Here is a 22,607-nt window from a genome sequence, read left to right as displayed (position 1 = left end):
CGAACCCGCCTGTGTGTCTATACCTACCTCGGAGAGTGAAAGCTGCTTATGTCAGCACATTATGTTAAACTGGCGTGAGGCCATGTGATTGTTTTCATGTCATTTTGCTCGTGTGTTCACCCCCTGGTGTCAAACGTACCTTTCCGGACATTTCCATCTGTGGCTCGGAATTCCCTGGTGTTGAGCAGGAAGCAGGCGCGGTCCTGCTGGTATCTTTCCCGGGTCGGCCCTCGACCAATCGGGCTCCTCTCGTCCGGGCTCAGCACCTGGTCTATGGTGGGACAGTCTTCGTTGGCCAGAGCAGCCGATGCTGCGTCACCGTTCTGTTTGGAATCTGAGGAGAAGGAGGGTGGAGGGAAAACACAGGAGACACTCTGAGAAAACCTCCTCTGAGCCACCATAGTATGTCGTCATCTCACAGTACATTTTTTTTATATATATATATATTTCTGAAAAAATTTAACTAAACCATCTATAAAAATTATATTTAATCGCATTACTACAAACATTCAGACGCTTTTTGAGATGTTTTACTTTTATAGTGCGTACATTTTATTTACATTGTTTTTCTTTTTGCATGAATTTAAATTTAGATTTTATATTTCAATTGTTCATATATATTTAATTTAAAGCAGTATTTTACGAGAATAATTGTAATTCATTTAATAAAATATGAGTATGTGTGCTCGTCGTCCAGTGTTTTGGTTGTTGGGGTGATAAAAATGCTCGGTTACACCATGAAGTGGACATTGATTGGTGGATCGCACAGTACTTTATTTGTTTTATTTTTATTTTCTAATTATTCAGATTTAAAAGTATAATAATTCATTACCAGACATTTCCCTGCTGGGAAAATCGCGAGAGTTGGCTTTGCCCTGTGATGAAAAAAACTATGAAAGCAACAAAAGAGTCAAATCCCAAATAGATAATTTGGACTTCTATTTACATTTTAAAGCTGGAATGGTGTTTCTACGTGAACATTTGCCAGAGCAGGAGATGTTTGAAAAACGCAGATTTGCGACTTTTTTGACCTCGTACCATTCATTCCTTGTGTATGTATCGCAATTTTCTGTCGCAAAAAAATGATTCTGGTGAGAATAATAATTATAACAGTGCAAGTCTGATCGAGATGCACGTTTTGATGTATTTTTTGTTTGAATGCGTTCAACGGTGCGCGGATTGAAAATGCCAAAAATGGAAGGAGGATGAATAATAAGAAGGAGACCTCCTGAGGGATCAATAAAGTTTTACCTTTCCTCACCTTAAGAAGAGGCGTGAACAATGACAATAGTGGGCGGTGCTCTGCACAACAGCCAACTAATAATGAAAAAGCTATTCATTCGATCGATTAATGATTAATTCATCTCACATTTTTTACTCTCTTGACAGCACTAGATATTATACTTATCATTACGTATTCTCGACTATAGTCGGGAATATATTGATTGAAGACAATTAGGCCGACCTCTGGTGACCTGGTCTCAGAGGAAATTGAGTTTCTTGTCTCGGCTCTAAAGTATGCCAGTTATCCTCTAATGATCAAGATCCAACGGGAAGAAGCTCGAAAAAAAAGGGATCCTTTGAGAAATTTCAAAAAGTGAAGCTGATCATTCTTGATTTACTTTTTACACACACACTAAAGTTAGCAAGAATGTATGAACTTCTTTTCAAGCTTTGTCATACTCAGAGTAGTAGATTTGATCTATATTTTTAACAAGGTTTATGAAGCTGAGATATGTTTGTCTTTTTCTTTAGTAAATAATAACTTTTAGAAATCAAAAATACAAACTATGTATACGGCAATCACATTTAACTTTTCTAGTAAATATATTTAAACTTCATTATCAGTATAAAAGAACACTTTAAAAAATGTAAATAACATTTTTCATAATTAAAATTCAAAATAGCTTTTGAGTTAATATTTTTGATCGACCACAAAATGTTTCTTTAACCAGAAACCTTTTGTGTTTTAAGAGAAGTGATGAGTCAGATATTTGATCAGCACTGATAATGATGATAAAGTGAAGCATTTACGCTTTAATATTGATGCATCAGCATAAAGGGGGCAAACAAATGGCTCTAATGCTTCTTCTCGTTCTTTTTACTGGAAGAACCAGAGTAGAAATGTGAGTTAAGCAATATGGAGATGCATTATGCTCTTTTAAATTGTTATAATAGATAATTGAGTTCATTCTCCCGCCTCCGTGTTTGTTCTTCACTGACATATGGATGCCTTTGGGTAACTCTGGATCCTCCACATCATTATGAATAACAGATGATTTCTAATGGGCCCGTGATTTCCCGGGGCTGGATCAGAATCGACTTCTATCTCTGGATTCTTTCTTAGGGATGTTTGTTCATGAAAAGCAAAAACGACTCACCTCTGTTTATCTCTATAATTTCTTCTTGGGCAAGAGGACAGTCACCACCGATTCCTCCAGATCCCATCACTCCACCCAAGACATTTCCCAAGAGCCTTTGTGGCGACGCTGTAGCCATCGCCAGGGCATCGGGTTTGCAATAGTTGGGCGACCCCGGCTGAGGTGCTCTCGGAATGTGCTTGTTTTTCTTTTTAGGCAGCTTTTGTTTGGCCATGGCCAACGAGTAGTACATGCCGAAGTTGTTGACAATAACTGGTACGGGCATAGCAATGGTCAGCACACCAGCCAAGGCACATAGAGCACCCACCAACATCCCTGACCAGGTCTCTGGGTACATGTCTCCATAGCCCAGCGTGGTCATGGTCACGACGGCCCACCAGAATCCAATGGGGATGTTCTTGAAGTTGGTGTGGGCACTTGCTGTGGGGTCGTCTGGGTCTGCACCGATTCTTTCAGCATAGTAGATCATGGTTGCGAAGATGAGGACACCGAGGGCCAAGAAGATGATGAGCAGCAGGAATTCGTTGGTGCTGGCTCGGAGGGTATGGCCGAGGACTCGGAGACCCACGAAGTGGCGGGTCAGTTTGAAGATTCGAAGGATTCGGACAAAACGGACGACTCGGAGGAATCCCAGGACATCCTTGGCAGCTTTGGAGGAGAGGCCGCTTAAGCCCACCTCCAGGTAGAAGGGAAGGATGGCCACAAAGTCAATGATGTTGAGGGAGCTTTTGAAGAACTCGAGCTTGTCCGGGCAGAAGATGACTCTCAGCAGAACCTCAATTGTGAACCAGATAACACAGACACCTTCCACGTACGTCAACCAACTGTCTGTCACCACTTCATAGACAATCTCCTCGCGCGTGAAGTTGCCCACCGTCACATTCTCTGTCTTGTTGATGATGGTGTTGAAGGCCTCATGTGTCTCCATGCAGAAGGTGGAGATGGAGATGAGGATAAAGAATAGGGAGCCAAATGCCACATACTAGGAGAAAGAAGGTGGAAAGAAAGTAGAAAAAAGGGAAGAAAAGAGAAATCAGGGGGGAAAAAAGAAAAGAGAACCAGTCAGTTGCGAGTCAGGAATTCCAGCATAATACAGAAACACCAGAAAACAGTGAAGCTGTGAAAAAAAAAAACTAAAAATATATTTGTGTTTTTGTAAGCATGCACAAGATGAGGAAAGTCTTTTAAACCCCAACAAACATTATATTTAGAAACCAATTAGAACGGGCGATACACGGCAGAAAGATGTGCGGCGAGAGACCAGGAATACTAATGAGGGGAGAAAAAGAGAAACAAAAATAAAAATAAAAGTAAAACTTTGACGATTTATAATAAGTAAAATGAATCTTTTGATGATGAAAGCCAACAGTAAGATGAAGAAGAGGAGAAAATAATCTCAGGGCTCCCATCTCATCAGTTTAGAGTTACCTTTACGAAGTCAGAATAATAACTTGATTGGAAAATATGTAGTCTGAAGGAATTCTTGATTACAAAACTCAAATTTTCCATTCAAACTATATTTTCAAATGTTTATTTTCCCATTGTGTTTTCTGCTTCAAATAGGATGGAAAAAAAACATTTTAGCAAGTTATACATTCATACAACCAAAAGAAATGTATTTTAAGTAGAAATAACTAAGAGAAAATGAACAAAAAAACTGTACATAAAGCTTTTTATTTCATTTCATTATCTTTATTTTACAAAATAGAAATATGTACCTCAGTATACATAACACAGTGAATGAAACTAATGTTGTTGATTTGTCAAATATTAAATACATTTAATAATTTACACAATCAAGTGTTAAAATGAAGCAATCAATGTAGACAGAAATATTATTCTCTTTTAATGGAATAAAAAAAAAGTATATAAATGCATTTGCATCGAATAAGTATTTTAGTAAATTAAATTTACTTTCCATAAAGTATTGCCCTAAAGTATTTAATCATGATTAAAAACATGATCGTATTTATATACACAAGAAAACTAAATAACTAAAAACACAATCTATAAATGCCAAAGATTCATCCTGAAACATAAGTGCAAAAAAAACAGTTTTGAAAAAAGAGTGAAAAACAACATGTGTTTATACATACAATAAACATGTCTCATTCTAATGAAACTTGATAAAAAATCATTTCTAATACGTTGGTTGTACACATTTGGCGATGATTAGTCTCATTTGTCGTCGGTGAAGAACGTCACTGCAGCATCTTCACCCAGTTGCTGTCCATTTGCACCAGCCCTGCCGAGTATTTATAGCTGTGGTATACTTTTGTGCTTCTTCAAATGAATAATGAAACACAGACATGGCCCGAAGAGCCAGAGAAAGTTAATTCATAGTTGAGTGGAGGCCATATATATAAGGAGCCTGAGTGCCTTCGGTGTATTGTGCGTGTCACCATGTATGCACTTACGTAAGAGGAAGACCAGCATGGCCGGAGGAAGAAGCCTTTAAGCTCCACAACCGGCTACATTTACTGATCGGTGGATTCTCCATCCGTTTATGCGAATGGTTGAGTGGCAGGAAGAGACTTTGGACTGCTGTCCAGTGTATTACTTAAGGAATTAGCTGACAAGTTTTCAAGTTAAAGAGCTGAGCCAGCAGAAGGGGAAGTCGTGACGAGTGAGTCAGTGTCAGGCTCAGACCAATAGCAGCTATGACTCCATCAGCACCTAAGAATGTTCCTAAAGAGCCTGAGATTCTACAAGGATGGAGGGATTCTTACAGAAAGTATATAGCATGGAGGGACATTATTATGGAGATCACAGTTTAGGTGAGGCAATGAAAACATTGTTTAATATTTCATCTTCAGAAGAAAGAAAAAAGGTATAGAACAATAAAAAGCATTAAAACAGGGGGGTCTCCACTGGCTTTGGGACCACCATGGGCACAATCTTGTGGAGACTCGACCACAGGTTGGAGCATCTCGGTGCTGCTGATAAATTGTGCGAGAGCCAGTTCAAATGGTATTAATGTGGTTTTATTTCCATGTCTTTGATTTTAAACATATTAATTTATACCTTTTTATTCAATGTTTTTTTGTTGTCTTGTGTCAATGTTGATCTAAGTCTCATTCTTTCCTCAATCAACTGATAGTGTAGATGAAGTCCTTTTCTGAACGTGAACTTGAATATCACCTCAACGGCCTCAAATGGCCCGCAGGCCAAAAGTCTGGGACGTGACCCCTTATGTAATGAAACACCTGAATAAATAAATAGATACAGGAATACTTAATGGACAGTTTTTATTTATGTTTTAATGTCTCTTTGTAATGTAACTAAACTTGGAAACATCGACAGGGTTTAAAACTCTAGACATACTTATGTAAAGATTTTAATAGTCGAACTTGAGGACTGTTCCTTCCAGTCGAGATTTCTAAGCGTTTGGATTTGCAAGGTTCTTAATTTCCCATCCAAAACTGCGGATCACCCTCTATACTTCAACACTTTTTTCTGCTTCCGACTTCAATTCCAGCAGCAGCCAAGAAAATGTCTCTCTCTTGACACCAGTGGCGTCTCATGTGGACGAACATATTGACTCAATAAAAGCATCTTTTCTCTCAGTTCATGACTGCTCAGAGGCAGCGCTACAGACCGTTGTGTTTGTTGATGTGTTCTGGTGACGCACTCACTCCAGCTTTATGACAGCAGCTAATTCTGTAGATCTCCTTTCAAAGAGTTCCCATCTCTGTCCATCATTTAGCCTCTTTTCTCCTCTGATATGTTCCTCACTAGTCAGAGTCTGACCTACTTTTTTTCCCAAATTGCTGCAGTGCTCTACCCCTCTGTATGCTGAAAACACACACACTGATACCGAGGTTCTCAATCACCCTCCTACCCGGACCCCCACACCAGCCCCCATGTCTCCGGGAAGCAGGATAGCACCGGTGGGACCTGCCGACGATGCTCTCTCATTGGCTGAGCACCAGAGATCTCTCACATGAACAAATCAGGGCAACCAGCGGAGTTTTACCCTGAAGTGTTCTGCTTTTATGTTGCTGCCGCCGTTATTGCTCAGGCCTTCTGGTAAAAATCACATAAACAAGCCGGAGACACTTCATCAATAGTGATGAACAAACTGCTTGATATGCTAGCACTGTGTGCGGTGTCTCCCGATAAATGCTCTAATGTTTGTATCCTCGCGATTTTGTTTCAGCACTCTGTGGCAGTTTTTTTTCTTCTACAATGACTGGCAGTAAAAAGTAAAGAAGCTTCTCTAAGATAATTTGCATCCCTATAATAATTCTATTAATCACACGTAACTAGAAAATGTAATGTTTAAATTAGGAGCCTCAACATTTAAGTGTTTTTTTTTGTATGTTGTTGAGGGTATGACCATTGAGTAAGCATACAGTTGCACGCAGTTGTGCTATATAACCACCAGAGGGTTCTCCATTTAAACACCTCCTAATCCCATTACAGGAAAGCCCTTCCAGTAGTTATCAAACACAGAGTATTTATTATTGTAGACCCACTTCAAATGGGTACTTAAGTATTGCTAACTTAACAGAAAATAACACAACTATATTTACTGGGGGGCTTTTCCAGATTATAAAGTGCACTTTAAACCCTTTTATCTCAAACATCATTAGTGCACCTTATGAGCCTTTTGTATTGATTCTGGCTTGTGGTACACACGTACACGGTACAAGCGCTAATAAGTCATAGTCATAGTATTACTCCACGAGGCTCCATAGTATTATTCTGTCGTATATATTACTAAGAAACCACACTATATTTGTTTTGTAATTTACAAACATTTTAAACCCAGTATAAGTTTATAAGTATAAACTTTATTAACACCACAATTTACTGCCTGAGTTCCACGTCACATGACTAAAATGCACACGCCTCACTGGGCAACAGCAGCAGCAGGAATGTTTATACATTTTCAAGGGACACGAAAAAAAGAACTTAACCGTAAGCAGTAATAGTCGTTTACATATGTAGCCCTTGACACCCCACGTTCAAATGCAACATTTCAATTGGCTAAATATTCAAGTTATTGATTATATAAGTGTCGTCATAGAAGTACTGTGAATGCGGTTCATCAACATCTCCACTTCACAACACACATTTCCAATTGTGGCTTCATCTGCAGCAAGTATTTGAAGCCTTCGATCATGTGACCCATCACTCAAGTGTCCCGTCCTTCATGTGCCCTGTCAATCATATGTCCCGTCACTATTGTGTCCCAGTATTCCTTGACAAAACATTTGAAAGGTCAGTCTCTTGTCAGGAACTTCTCTCATAACTGCAGCAAAACTTTAAGTAAGCAAGTAAGCAGGTTCTGTTTCGTCACTTTCAGAAGAATCCAAAACTGCCAATCTATGATTTTGGCATCGAAACTTTAATCAACTCAAACATAATCTTTACCATTTTCATCTTCTTGGTTTACTGTTGAGTCCATGATGAACGTCCTGTTGTCACATTTATGTTGTCTTTGTTTACGACCCACTCTCTTCACATGTCCTCTGCATGATGCCGTGACATTGGTTTTATGCCTTCTCTGATGAAACGTGTCGTATTAGCTCACAGTTGTGAGGCTCCAATCCCACAGTGAGACCACAAAGATTCAATACACTAATGACAATTCATCAACTTATTTCCATATCTAACGTCCTCTTTTGTCAATTATAGATCCTCACGCATAATTAGCTCCTAATTAATTCCTGAATTCTCACATTCTATATTTCAAATTTGTTTGTCTTTCTTCCACTTATCATGAGTCAAGTCCGGAGTCCATACAAACGCACACACACTGAGCCAGTGGCACAACTACAGTAGCATTGTCTCTTCTAAGTCGGCCACACAGGTTGAGACACAGCAGGGATCCGTGCACGCCACCGAAAGCGGCCCATGTGGTTGTGCGCGCAGAAAGGCATAAAGGAGAAAGTGGACAGAGACTGATATAAATATAGAAAAGGGGAGAGGCTCGAGCTAAAAACAGAGCTCTAGCACAAACCTACATTCAGGGCTCGTAACGACGGACTTTTCATGAAATTATTTCCCACCAGTAACAAAAATATCATCAGTACCATGAAGTATCTGTGAGCAACTTGACTGTAGCTTTGAAGATGCTCACATCAGTTAAAATTATCTTTATGGATATTTCGTTTATAATTAACTGACCCAATAGCAACTTCTAAAAAAAATGATCCCCACAGAGACGTTGGTCAAACAGTTCTGTGCTTAAGTTACTTCTGCCAAGAAGGTAACAGAGACATCTTTCTCAAAAGGTTATTAATGAATTTAAATGTATATTTTAGGAAATATTGATAGTAATTCAAGGGAGAAGAAATCTGTTTTTGTGGATTTTTTTTATTAACAAACATTCCAAAAGTTTCATTGATAAGAAATACAGTGACAACCTGGCTTTATAAAACAAATGCCCCCAATACCTGCTTGTGGCACAGTGGTTATAATGTGAGTCCGCATTCCACCGAGGACACTTTAATTTCTTATTCAATGAGCAATATGTTATTTTCACAATTTGGGCCATTGCTTTAATTGTATGCTTTACTTTTATAGAGATATGTATCCGGCCTTTGGCAGATGTTTGCTCTGTCTCAGTGCTTTTCTAGTTAATGAACGATTAAGTAACTGTGATAAATAAGACGTAATAATCATGGTAGTCTGAGAATTTAGGATTTATGAAGGTGCAAGGACTAGGCCATGCAGCACCAATATTGTTGTCATAACATGACAACAACGATGTGATGTTTTTTACGATAAAAAAAAGAGCAAAATTCCACTACATGGGCGACACAGTGGATAACACCAGAGATCTAATGTTGGATCAATATTGATCAATCCCTCTACCCAGCCAGGATGTTTAAAAATTCATCGGCGCGTCGAGAAGCTTTGTGTTGTGTGTCAGGAGTGACGGCGAAGCGGCCGCCTCTGCATTCATAAAATATCATTCATCAAAACTGCACGGAGCCTACAGGTGAGCGGTATGTGTCGGGGAGACATATGGCGTGAAATAAGTCATCGCGTTGGAGGGACGAACGGCCCCTGTTTCCTTCTTCAAAATGCTGTCACATGTAGTTTTGCACGGAAGCATATGTGTGGTCAATGACCTTCAAGAGGAGTCGCTCTCTAGACTCTGGAATTAGATTGTCAAAGATCATCAGCGTGAATTCAAAAAAAAAAGCAAGAGACGGTGAAAGAAAGAGTGAAAACGAAGAAGGATCTTTGAGGGACAGGAATTCGGAACAGTTCAACGGATGTGCGAGCGAGCGAGGGACCGAAGGGGGGGATGTGAATATGTGCAGAGGAGGTGAAAGACAATGACGTGAGACGGAGACACGGAGAGAGAGAGGGAGAGAGAGAGAGAGAGAGAGAAAGGTGTGAGAGGAAAGGTTGAATGTTGGTAATAAATCTCAGGATAGATTCTGATTTCATCACACGCGACACTGCGCTTCTTTCTCTCCTAACGGGACCCTAGTGGTGCTCTGTTTACTGCGGCACCTTCCAGAAGAGCTTTATCATTACAGTATTACCACAGCACTGCCTGGCTCTCTGTCACCATGACAACCGCTGCGTTAGCCTCTGCTTTCAGAAACCAAGGACAGGACTAAGCCAAATACTGCTCCTGCAGCTGGAGAGACGAGGGCTGCATGGAGAATTGTGAGAGCCCTGTTTGTCAGTGAGCGAGCGTGCCAGAGATGTTGAGAAAAAAATCGGGCATTATTGACCCGAATTCTGATCGTTTTGAACAACATTGGTATGATGAGCCCGGTTAGAACCGGAGTCAGAGGCGGCGAAGCAAATGGTGGACGTCGTCGAGTCAGCAATGAAAAGAAGAGGCTGATCGGAAAATCTGCAATGGAGGATAATAAAAAAAAGAAAATGGTTATTTAAATGATGTTGAAGACATTTTCTTCTCCCGAAGGGCAGCCAATGGAAGGCTTTAGATCAAGACCAGGTGATTAATCTGTGATAGTAGGTGAGCGACTGTCGCCATCACTCACAGACTTCCAAAGTAGCCACTTAGCTTGCAGTGTGGGTTTAACCTTGGCTGGATTACAGGAATAGCCTGCACTTGCACCATCACAATCACCGCTGTCATCATCATGGCTGCTGTGTTCTCAGCAGCACCGCGTCCGCTACTCTGTGTCCAGATCACAAAAGGAACTTGGGTCGCACAAGACAAAGAGGAGGAAAGAGGAACGTCAGATGAAAGGAGGAGAGAGCTTCCCACAGGGACGCGGAGCGCGTGAGAACGGGAGGCAGATAGCAACGACAGCAGGAGGAGACTTTCTTTCACTTTTAGTTTGAACTATAAATAGCATCCTTAAATCCTCATAAATGTGCACCAACGCTATAACAGGATTCAACTTGTCCAATAAATGCACTCGATCCTGCACACGCCACTGTTAACTCCGTCCTAATTGGCGACTGCGAACATCCAATCATTCGCTTGATTTATCGTTTTAATATCTTCTGGGTTTTGTGTTTTAAAACTCTTCTGAGCCAAGATGGTGAACATGCGTCATTCTCATCCGATTTTAGCAGCAACTCCACACTGCAAATAAACCAGGGTCAACCAATAAAACATGTTATTGAAATACTCTTAACAAAACAACATACATTTTGTAAAATAATATATTTATATTCTTTGTTTTCTTCCTTTATATGGTTAATAAATACATTAGATATTCTGTTGATCTGTCCTATTTTGTTGTATGTTACTGTGCTTGTTAAGGAAATGTAATGTTTTTATTCTAGCATATCCGTGTAAATGTTTTTGTTGTCATCTTAACATGATCTTCTTACCCTGAAAACTCCAATTTAAAGGTAATGTGATTATTTTAATGATTTTGTATATTTTTGCCAAAGTTGTAAATATGATATTTTGTGTTTTACTACTCAAACTTGGTGTGTTTTGGTAAGAATCTGGTGATACGATACGTATACATACAGGGGCAACGATACAATATATTGCGATACTAAAGGAATGAAGACATATGTGTAGTATTATCGAGTACTTGAATGGTGTTGCAGAATTTACAGACCACACGACTCTTGACAAAGTCGTAACTGCTTTCATTTGTTTTGAAACCAAAATATGTCCAAACATCAGCTTTTATCAAGCTGCTGGAGTCACCTGTATCCTCTCGTCCTCAGTCATGAATTTTATTGTTTTTTTAGTTTTGAAGTATATAATCAATGATGCCATCTAGCATCGGGAAGTTAAATTACAACACAAAGATAACAAACGCTTTAAATATTTTTGGTATATATTTTTAAAGCACAATGAAAAAAAATAATATATGATTTGAAAACAAAATGAAATTGATGCAGTGCTTTTGAATATCGATACACTATCGTGAAACAAAACATGCTGAATAATTAGCTTATTAATAGTTTATATATGTTCCCCATTCAAAACTGTTACCATATATATGTATATAATATACAGCAGAAGGATGAACGTGTTCATTAAGGACCTGGGCCAGGAGACGATCGGGTCCTGGTGTTGGAACTGAACATTACGATATAATTAGCCGCAGCTTTGGCTAATCCTCGTGATTTTTTCGGAGCTCTGGAAGCGTTCAATCCGCGAGGTCAGAGCACTTGGAAGTGATCCTGCCGAATTTAAAGCAAAGCGGACTCACTTCTGTTTCCGAGATTCCCTGAATGACTCAACGCCGGTTGAATCAATGCGCTCACCTACACACGCACACGACTAAACACACACCCTCACACACCAGCAAACACACACACACGGCTCCCGGTCGTCACGGCTCCTATCTGCTCTGCGGTGTTTAGGTTTTCCTCCATTTCACTCCCACTGCAGTTGTGTCAGAGATTTCTGAGTACAACGTGTGGAGGTGAGCGAGCGGCACGTGTGATTCCTTCCTCTCATCGGGATTCAGTTCACATTACTGCAGCATATTATGAGCATTTGTCCTTCTGACAAGCCCACCCCAACGCCCTGCTTCTTCACTTTTCCTTCCTCCTCCCGCCCTCGCCGCTCCTGCCGGAGGTGGCTGAGATACATAAAGCAGCGTTGGCAGCGGTGTCGCGGCTCGATTAGCCGTGCTGACAGACTGCTGTCATGACCCTTCACCTCGACCCGCCGTCCTCCTCGCTCAAATTAGTGCTCGTCGATATTTCCCCCACTAAATTCTAATCCAAAATAACACCTCAAAGTGCTTCTCACAGCCACAAAATTACGACCGCAAGAGAAGAATCAACAGTATTTATCTTCATTTCAACATCTCCCGGTGATTGACGTAAAGAGGTGTGTGTGTGGATCCGATTCCAGTCGAGTCGTCGTCACTTCCTCGTTATGTCACTTCTTTTGTTCCCATTAAAAGCTCACTGTTGTCTGTCTTGAGCCATTTTTAGCTCAAAACTTCATGAATTACTTATGCGGCTTGTCAGGAAAAATGAAAAGCGATACACTGGAAAATAAGATGTAATTGTGAACTTTACGACCTATTTATTTGTTCATTATCTTTGATCTGTTGTTTACAATGGGGAAAAAAAAGGAAAGACAATTATATGTGTGGTATGTGAGAACCTAGCTTGAGGCAAAACTAGACCTATAATGAGACCGTATGTTTTCTCCTTACATGCGTGGGTTTACTCTGGGGATTCCTCCCACTAGTCAAAAAAGGTTCATTCAGGTTAATTGATGAGTCTGGATTGTTCATACGAGGGTTGGATGCCTCCTTTGATCTAAAATAATAACATGTAATTGATGAATGAATTGTTTAAAAGTGATAATTCACTCAAAGTCCACTAATTTTCTACTCATGTCTGCTAAAAGGTGGGAACATTTCCAGAGTAATCTGTTCCATTGTAGAGTTATAGGCAGAAATGTATGTTCATATGACGGTCACTTTTTTTGGTCCAAAAACACACAGAAAAACACCTCAAGACGGACACGTATGGATGCATTTGGATGTTTTAAAGTGTATTTTTGAACAAAGAAAACTGAGCTCCAGTCGCTACGTTAAAATGAAGAGATAGATTTCTACCTGAAAACACAGTAAAAAAACAGATTACTCTGTAAATAATTCCGACCTAATCGACATTAAAGTTTTTCTCATCTTCCTTCGTCTAAAAGGCACTTAAAAACATCCAAATACCTCCATTCTGTAACGTCCATCTTTTATAGAAGCCTCGACATGAGCTACGGTTTGAAAAAAAGCTTAATTAAGTCTATGTTTTAAGCTTGTTTGTAGCAAACGTTTAAAGAATAAAAAGCCACACAGACAGGAAGTACTCTGGTTAAATATCTAAAGCACTTTCAGTGTAGACAGTAGACTGTCTGCTCCGTATCACTTGTAATTATTTAAAGGTCTGCTACACACGAAGCTTAAAATATACTCTTGTTTTAGTTTTTCACGCTTCAAACTCTCTTCAATACAAGATGGACGTTACAGACGAGCACCATGGAGTTGGTATTTAGATGTTTTTTGAGGAAGATAAACCTGAGCTCCAGTCACTACATTAAAATGAACTTAAATTTGTGTATATAACTCTAATAAGGAACAGATTACTCTGAAAACATTCTTAAACCCTTAGTCGACATGAGGTCGAGGAGAAAATGAGGGAATTCTGGGTGAATTATCACTTTAATTGGTGAACAGCAGGGAATTGTGTTACAAACCTGGCCAGCCAAGATCAGCTTTAAAACTATGAATGCATGAATTTATTTGAAGTCCAACTATAATTTTAGTCATTCGTAGCTCATCACTTGAGGATTGGAAAAGGAGAGCCAATCAAAAGCCGCCATGATCATAATCATTGAAAAATGAAATATATATTTTCAAGTTTCAGAGACTGCTCTGATGAAGCCTCGATATAGAGTCGCCAGTGATGCTCAGAAGCCTCTTGGACGGGAGCAACAATCACCAGGAAGCAGATGGTCACGCAGGACTCTTCCTGGTGACGCCCTCCGATGTCACTTTCCAAAAGAACGAGCAGCGACACAGTGAGACGCTCGCGGGGTGACAACTCGTGACTACTCAGGCAGAGACAAACACAATACAGTCAAGACAGTAATGACCAGCATCTCAGGAACCATCGCACAGAAACATATGATTAAACTGCTGTGTAGATATGTTTTTCATTTGTTTACTATTCTGGATTATCATTTTGCCTTTTATTTAATATTATATAATATGTATAAAATTGATGAATGAATACACACATTTTACTACAAAGAAAATTATAAAATATTATAAATGTTTCACTGATGAATAATAATATTGTTTAGTAAACACAGTTGCAGGTATATAAGGATTTGTCTAGATAAATAAAATTACCTTCATTCATTAAAAAGCCAATAGAAAAGTGAGGCCCAGGGGCCACTTAAGGCCTTTTGACTGTGTATAATCAGCCCCCATGATGTCATGGTGTAAAACTACATCACTATATCTATATAACAAAATCATCTAGAAATTTTTCCAACAGCCAACCAGCTCAGATTTTTTTTTTTATTTATTACATTTATTATACCTTGTATTCATTCGTTTGATCTTTAATGATTATTAATTCAATTAAATGTATATCAAATTACATACTTACATTTTTTTTCATTACATGGCATTATTAAATCTTGATATCAACATTTAGTATTTATTTTTGCTTTTTAAGTGTGTTTTTTTTTAGTTTTCCCCTCATATTTAAGCTATTTTTTCCTCACTGAGTCTTCTTTGTGGGGCTTGACAGCCACTGTCAGTTTGTAATGTTGCCTCGTGGGAAATTTAATTGCCCAACCCTCTATCAGAAGAATCAGCGCGGAAGCAAAAAAATTGTGTATTCCCTCGGGTCAAGTTTAATTTAAAAATGTGTCAGAATAGTTCTATTGTCGAACATGTGTTTGGAAAACAGGAGCGTTGAACGGACAGGTTCTACGACGGGTGATCTGAGAATGACATGATTTATCAGGGCTATAAGTGGGACCCCTCAGTAGAATGGTTTATGGGCGTCTATACTTACAGGCCAATGTGTAAAGGTGAGCGCACGTGGGATGATTTGTGTGCACTGTGGTGTTTGTGAGGGTCAAATGTAAGAAGCATGTTGCGGTGAAAGTGGGCAAATGTGTTTCAGCGCCATGTCATGTCTCTCACCGGGATCTTTGCTTATGAATAATAAATGCCGTTAAATGACTTTTGATGCGAAACCACAATTAAGCCGCTTTTACTTTGGGGGTCGTTACGCACGTGCTGCTGAATAAACCACACGATCGTGGACGGACTTTATTTAGCGAAGCCTGACTCCCACCACTTTGACCAGCTCTGCCAATGTTGTCTCAGCGACGACTGTCGCAGGTGCCAAAAGGAAGCCTCGCGTCTATACACACCAAACCAATCGACCAGGATGGCGGCAGGAAATACCGATTCAGCGTTTTAACCAGCGTGGCTTAAATGGAAGGACCGAAGACAATGTGAGACGGATTCAAATTGATGTGGACGCTTCTGCTGCGACATAATCGCACAACTCTCCGAAGCCTTCCTTTCCGCGACGTCACGCGATACTTGGATCAATAAATCAACATTTAGAGAATACACAGCCGACCTCGAGGAATCCTCCGACAGTCGTTTTGGAAGCCAGTAGACGTGTGTGAGTCCACCCACGCTTTCTCTTTCCATTTTCATACTGTGAGTGATTATTGGTGAAAGAAAACAAAACATCTATCACTGTGTCTGATCTGAATATTAATAATACAGACTTAAACAATGGAGCCTTTGACCACAAATAACCTGTTTCATATTAATATGTTCAGCAGCATGTTAGCCAGTTTTTTAACATGTTTAGTTGCTATTGTTCCGCATTCCTATGACCAAACATAAAGATAGAAACGTAAATGATTTGTTTGTATTATCTATCATTATACAGTTTAATATATTTTTTATTTTACTAGCTCTTATTGAGAAATCCCAAAATGTTACTCTTGGTTCTGAGTCTCGATGTCTTCCAAGATCTCTGCTCGACCTCATCAGCTCAACTTTGAGTGTCTCAAACGACTTATTTAAAGGCCTCGTACTTGAGGTCAAGACAAGGTCATATTCAGATGAAGTTAAATCCTTAATTTTACAACAATATGTTTGAGTTTGTTCCTTCCTTCTGGAATTGTTTTGGCACATATTGAGATTAATTTTGAACGAAAGCATAATGAGATTGAGACGAATGATAGAAAAGTGTTGCCATTTTTAGGTTTTGCCCAACACTTGTATGGCTTCTATGCGCTGCCTCTGGTCAAAACTTGGGCTAAACTAAAATGCAAAAACCTCAAAAATGACTTATAAATAAACACAAAATATAATGATATCACCAAAATAAATCACTTGTATGTGTGTATACTGGGAATAAGAATTATTAAACTGGCTTTAATAAAATGTAGTTCCTTTTTAAAATTAAATAATTAAATAAACCTTTTTTTCTGAAATAACAGTAAAACTGAGGCTATATGTGCTGATTCTGACTATTTCCATGATTATTTTAGGAAAGAATTTGTGTCAGGTTGGAATTTTCAATTGGATTCAAGAATAACTGTATCTGTTGAGTTGTCTGAGAGCCACAACAAATAAGTACATTTCATAATTCGAGATAAAAACAAGACTCCTTCATTATAATGACTAGGTTAAGACAACAAAAAACATTTTCGATGAGGGGTAAAGATTGTAATTCAACCTCTAAACGTTCAGAGATAACGGTCCTGGTTAGGAAACACCGATGCAGAGCAATATCACCTCCTGATCCAGCTTGTGTTACGGAGAAACATCACAACATGAGAAGCTCTAGAGAGTAAAACCTCGTCAGGGAGAAGAGAAACACAGCACGCTTCATTTAACATGGAGTTAAGCCCACTAATTATCCATCGGTCAGATAGAAAAACGCTTGAGACTTGACTCCATCATCCTCTTTTTTTCTCTCTCTTTCTAGGGCACAAAAATGAGTTTTTGTTCTCTTCGTTCGGTCTGATCTGGGTTCTGAGTGTCAAGCTAGCAAGTTATGGAGCCAAAGTTGCCACCAGAGGATGAAATTTAGGACTCGTTCACCCTCTGCTATTTTCAGAGGCAGCCTTCAGGGATGCCACGAAAGTGGGAAACGGGCATTTCAAGTGATCTGGAATTGCATGGGGAGAGGAAATTATCATAGAGGAAGAAAAACAAGTTAAACTTTTAGGCAGGGAGTCAAAAAAAAAGAACATTACATTGACTTAGAATTCATGTTGTATATTTCATAGTATCCAGAATGAATTAAACTAATCCGTGAGCTGAGAATTATAAGGTTATTTGTAAACTTCAATTGAAGACGATCCTCATTTTTTCACTGAGAATCACTTAGTATTATCTTAAAATGTTAGGTTTGGTCATTATATCCACTATCGTAATACTTTTAATGAAAAATAGTTGGATTTTAAACGAGTATTCCAAAAAGGACGATACGTTTGATGTCCATCAACGTTTTTGTTGATGAAAGCATGTGTGTCTTCTTGAGCAGAAGATAATGAGCCACAAGGACTGACCTTCAGGTGAGAGGGTTTGTACACATACAAGAGACGGAATCCAAACTGAGGCTCAAAAAGTGAAAGGGGAAGAGCAGCGTCTCGTGCTTGTTGAGCTGCAAATGACACGCTGTACAGAGACTGCTGACAAAGACAAGCCTGCCCTTCCTGTTTTAAACTGGAGCCGTAAGTGGACAACGTGTCCGAAAACCTGCCGGACCAATAACATCTATATTTGCACGAGGGAGGATCTCATTGTGTCCTCCAATGTCTGCAAGCAAGAAAATTCAGGACAAAGGAGAATAATTGAGTCAAAATTCTGTCCTTGAGCATCTCTTATGTATTGTTGCCTCTGATTTGGGTCCTAAATAAAATAAGTGCCACAGTGGGATTGTTTTAACTCCACTTGACTACAATAGAAACAGTAAAATCATGTTTTTCTTTGTCAGATACCACTGGGCTGGTTCTAAGGAAAAGGATTGATGCTGATGCTGGTTTTCTTGATTTACTTAATCTTTGGGTCTTTTCTCATGGTGGACAGAAGACCAGTAATCAAAGTAACATGTGCCTGTTCTGATACCTATCAGGACTAGGGACAAATACTTGGTACCATGATGCCATCGGTTCTGACGTAAACTATAGTAACCCAAAAAAATAGGGAACCTAGATTGATGCGCTTTTCTTTGTTCTTTCGCTAATATAATGTTTTAAAATAAAAACATTTAACATGTATTTAGCCCCAGAAATTGCACTGCCCAACATAAATCGGAGAAAATGTACATGTATGAAAACAAGCTAAATGATTAGTCCAAATTGAAAAATGTGATTTATTTTACTATTTGTTTTGTTTTGTTTTTTACATATTTTTCATCATTCTTTAATCAGAGTTTCAGTCACCATCTTAGCACCAGTTAAAAACTGGTTTTAGATCAAAACAATACTGAGGCCCTCTAAGGACAGTATTCTGCTTAAAAATTGTAGTCGCAGTAACACCAACTTAAAATATTTTGTCACATGGTGTAAATAAGGCAAAGTGACACTTAAAATCAGCCCAGACAGGGAGAGACTATCAGATCGGGAACATGGATGCCGACCAAATCGACAATCGGTCATCAGGTAAACACAGTAAAAGGGAGTCTTAGCGGCCATGACTTCACTGGTTTATGTTGTAATTCTGAGTCACCTTATTTGGATTTACTCTTAAAGGCCTGCACTACTGTTTGTTGCTACGATTATATTTTATTTAAAGAACGCTTTATGTAGTTTTGTGCTGACAGACAGCGAAGTCTAAAGTCAAGGTACTTTAAATTTAGTTTTTTTAAGTTACATTTAACAATGTAAAAGAGCAAAATGGCAGAACTCAGATTTGGATTCAACTTATTTAAACTACAAATTAAATCCAAAGAAAGCAATTATTTATTTTTATTATTATTATTATTATTACAATATTATTCAATTTCCCTCATTAAAATAAAAAAAGCCTCATCAATAAGAAGCTCTCCGCTGCATTAACTCTGGACTTGTATCATTTGATTTAACAGGATTGTTTTCACCAAATGACTCAAAATGTTTCTTGAATATTTGGCCACCTTAGTATCACTATTTTATTAATTTCATACGAAGGCGTCTCTGTCTCAACACCATCATTGCAACAAGATAAGCACAATTACATAACTGTTTGCAAGTATCTTTGTTACATTTAAAACTCTCAAAAATCTTCTAAATCAGAATAAATTTGTTGATTTTATATTTTCCTGAAATCTCAGCAATAGTAAAAACTCCAATTTAAAAATGCAAACCATTGTGCTCCGTGCTCTTGTTTTTACGCATGAGCAAACAGGTTTTTTGTGTTTTGGCGAGAGCAAACCACGAGTAAACCCGCCACATCGCTGACACGTTATCTGTCTGTGTATCCAGTATATTCAGATCAGTTACACTGGGTTTTTTTTAAGAACAAAATGATTTAAATCTACGATTGGACATTAGGACTTCTACACATGGTCAGTCAAACCAAAAGACAACTAGCCAGTCAAAGATCTCAAGTCATTACAAACTCCATGTCACCCGGGTCGATAACATAACAATTGATAATAGATACAAGTGACATTTAAGATTCTTCATTTGAATGTTAGTCATCAGAGTCACTGAGAACACAAAGTAAAAAACACTCATTAGACACAAGCGCATCAGAGAACTGACCAGGATTCAACCGTGTCAAATGTAGCAGGTGGTTCTTCCAAACCGAACTGAAGCGGCTGATCAATACGGAAATCAGATGCAAATGGTATTGTATAGCAGCTCGTCAAATGGTAACACGCGTCCATAAATCTTCAGGGTTTTTTGTCCTCTAACATCGAAGAACTGGCTGGAATCTAGTATCGGTTTCTGAGATTTTGATCGTGCCTTTTAAAGGGCCAAAAAAAGAAGATAATCAATGTCAAATCAATCAATATGCAGGCAGGAGGTGATGGGGGGGGTTGTTGATTGGACGGCTCAGACCTTTAAGGCTAATCGAAGAGACTAAGAAAAGGGTCCCCCCCCCCAGCATGCCTGTGATCGCTCCTCCTGGTTAATTCAAAACTCCACATTTTTCTTCCCTCTTATTCCTCCTCACTATCTTACCTCTTCTCCATTTCCCCTTCGCCCGGCCTATTCCTCTCACTTCCACCCCCTCCACCTCTTTTCTCTTCCTCTGGTGCTCCCCCTCCTCTCGTGGAGTCTACTGCAGCAGAAAAGCCAGCATAGACACCAGCGCGTGTGTGTTTTCACACGCATGTGCTACTACAGTAGACCCGCCGGAGCATCACACCCCCAGCAGCAGCAGCAGCAGAGGAGCTTCAATTATGGAGGAAAAAGAAGAAAAAAAAGTCTCTACGTCGAAGGCTCTGATCAAAACATTGATTGCTGATGCGTTTTATCGCCGCCGTGCAAACAAACCCCCTAAATCATTTGAGTAATGTCTCTCCTCCTGTCTCCCTGTATCTCCGCTCGTCTCCCTCGTCCTCCCTCTCATCTGTCGCTTTCGATTCCTCAGCTTTTCCCCCTAGTCTCCCTCTCTCCAACTCTCAATCTTTTCTCTGCACGTACAATTTTGCTTCTCCCTGCCTTTCAAGCCCCCGAAAAATAAGCTTCATCCATGACCAGATACTTGAAGAGAGGGCATGGGAGGGAGAACAAGTGATCTGGGTCACATCACTGTTTGACGTTCAACACTGGTGTATCGAGTCTTACACCGAAAGGGCTGCATTAGCACACAAACATAGAGCTGCTGGGTGAGAAGAATATCTGTACTCTGCATAACCCCAACATTCCATCACAAGCCCCTCTGGATATTATGTCCGTGTTATCCCGAAGAGAAAGAAGGTGACCATACACTGTACACAATTGGAAACGACAGCCGCTGCCAACAGGTATAGTTAACCGTATACAAGGTGTACTTAAACTAAAGGAACCAAGGTTATATGGTGATCCTTTTACTAGTTCATCTGTGATACCAACATTTGAAAATGGATCGAAAATTGAACATTTTTCTTCACACATTTTTAACCCCAATTAAAGGTGTTTGGAACCAGGTGAGGGGTGGAATTGTTGATTCAAACTTTGGATTTAATAATGGCTCTTTTGGGTGATAAAAATATTTGCATAAAATGTATTCAACATGGCTATCGGAATTGAAACAAAGGGAGAAATTTACTTTTTCATGCCATGAACGGAAACATTATCGCGAGACTAGCCAACATCCAAGACACTGCTAGATTTTAAAAACTCTAAAATAGTCGTATCCAAACAACTGAAAATATAAACTTTGACGATAAGACTAAATTGCAACAGATGTTTCTTTTTTTGCTACATTTGCTAACAATGTTGTTTCCATGTTGAGACCTATTTTTGAGTTATATTCTTTATGCTTTTTTTTTGTTTACACATGGATGTAATACTTCTGAGTATTTTCTCTGTGACAAACACCCAAATGGCAACTTGGGTAACACCTTCATTGTATTGTTCTATTAAGGATCCAGTCAATAGTCTGGTTATTGCTTTAGCTGGTGATAAATCAATCTGACTGGAGTTGGAGTGACAGTTAGAGAAGCGCCTCCTGCCTGATCCTGAGTCCACAGAGAGCAGAGAGACAAATCGGATGACTTAATGCTGATTCTCTGCCAATCACTGTCCAACACTTTCTCCATCCTGAAGGTCTCCTCTAGTTACCATCACGGTCTTGCCGGACTTTGCACGGGCTTCATGGTGCAGAATTTGAAGTTCATTTCAGCCTGTTGTGTGTGTGTGTGTGTGTGTGTGTGTGTGTGTGTGCTGGCATGAATCTCTCGCCACTGCAGGTGTCTGCTGCCTGTCTGGTTCTGCATGTGCACCTATGGACCGACACACCCCCTCAAAGCAGCAACACATATTTCCAAAACATCTGGATTTGTATGTCACAACTTCAATTAACCAGGGGGGGAATAAAACACGATGTATATCATAAACTGAAGTCATCAAAAAATAGTCTGATTAAATATTTCACTCAAAATGCCAACATGCCTGTGCGTAAAAGCTTCCACCTGGGACACACACACACACTATAGGCGGGCGGAGGGTTGGGGGGGGGGTGTATATCAAGGGCATGGGAAGGCTCCAATAAATAAGTCTGACATGAAATAGGGGCGCAGTGATGTGCATCGTAAACGGACAAATCCGACCATAATGAGGACGTTTGGATGCATGGCGCAGCGGGTGGTGCGTTCACGGAC

The 22,607-nt window shown here is 39.5% G+C and overlaps 1 protein-coding gene across 5 annotated transcripts in view; it reads right to left on the bottom strand.

Annotated features, from left to right (window-relative positions):
• Nucleotides 1-22,607, bottom strand: part of LOC148077529 (voltage-gated potassium channel KCNC1-like) — a 48,711-nt gene that overhangs the window by 18,320 nt on the left and 7,784 nt on the right. For all 5 annotated transcript variants that reach the window (XM_087794185.1, XM_087794186.1, XM_087794187.1 and 2 more), the window contains exons 3-4: nt 2,382-3,363; nt 140-334 (exon numbers count right to left, since the gene is read on the bottom strand). In XM_087794185.1, coding sequence (XP_087650311.1) covers nt 140-334; nt 2,382-3,363 — 1,177 coding nt within the window. The remainder of the gene's footprint in view (nt 1-139; nt 335-2,381; nt 3,364-22,607) is intronic.

Source organism: Callionymus lyra, chromosome 6, assembly GCF_982586985.1.
Source record: "Callionymus lyra chromosome 6, fCalLyr1.hap1.1, whole genome shotgun sequence".
NCBI lineage: Eukaryota > Metazoa > Chordata > Actinopteri > Syngnathiformes > Callionymidae > Callionymus > Callionymus lyra.
Note: the sequence above shows the minus strand (reverse complement) of the source record. Positions and strands in the feature narration are given on the sequence as shown.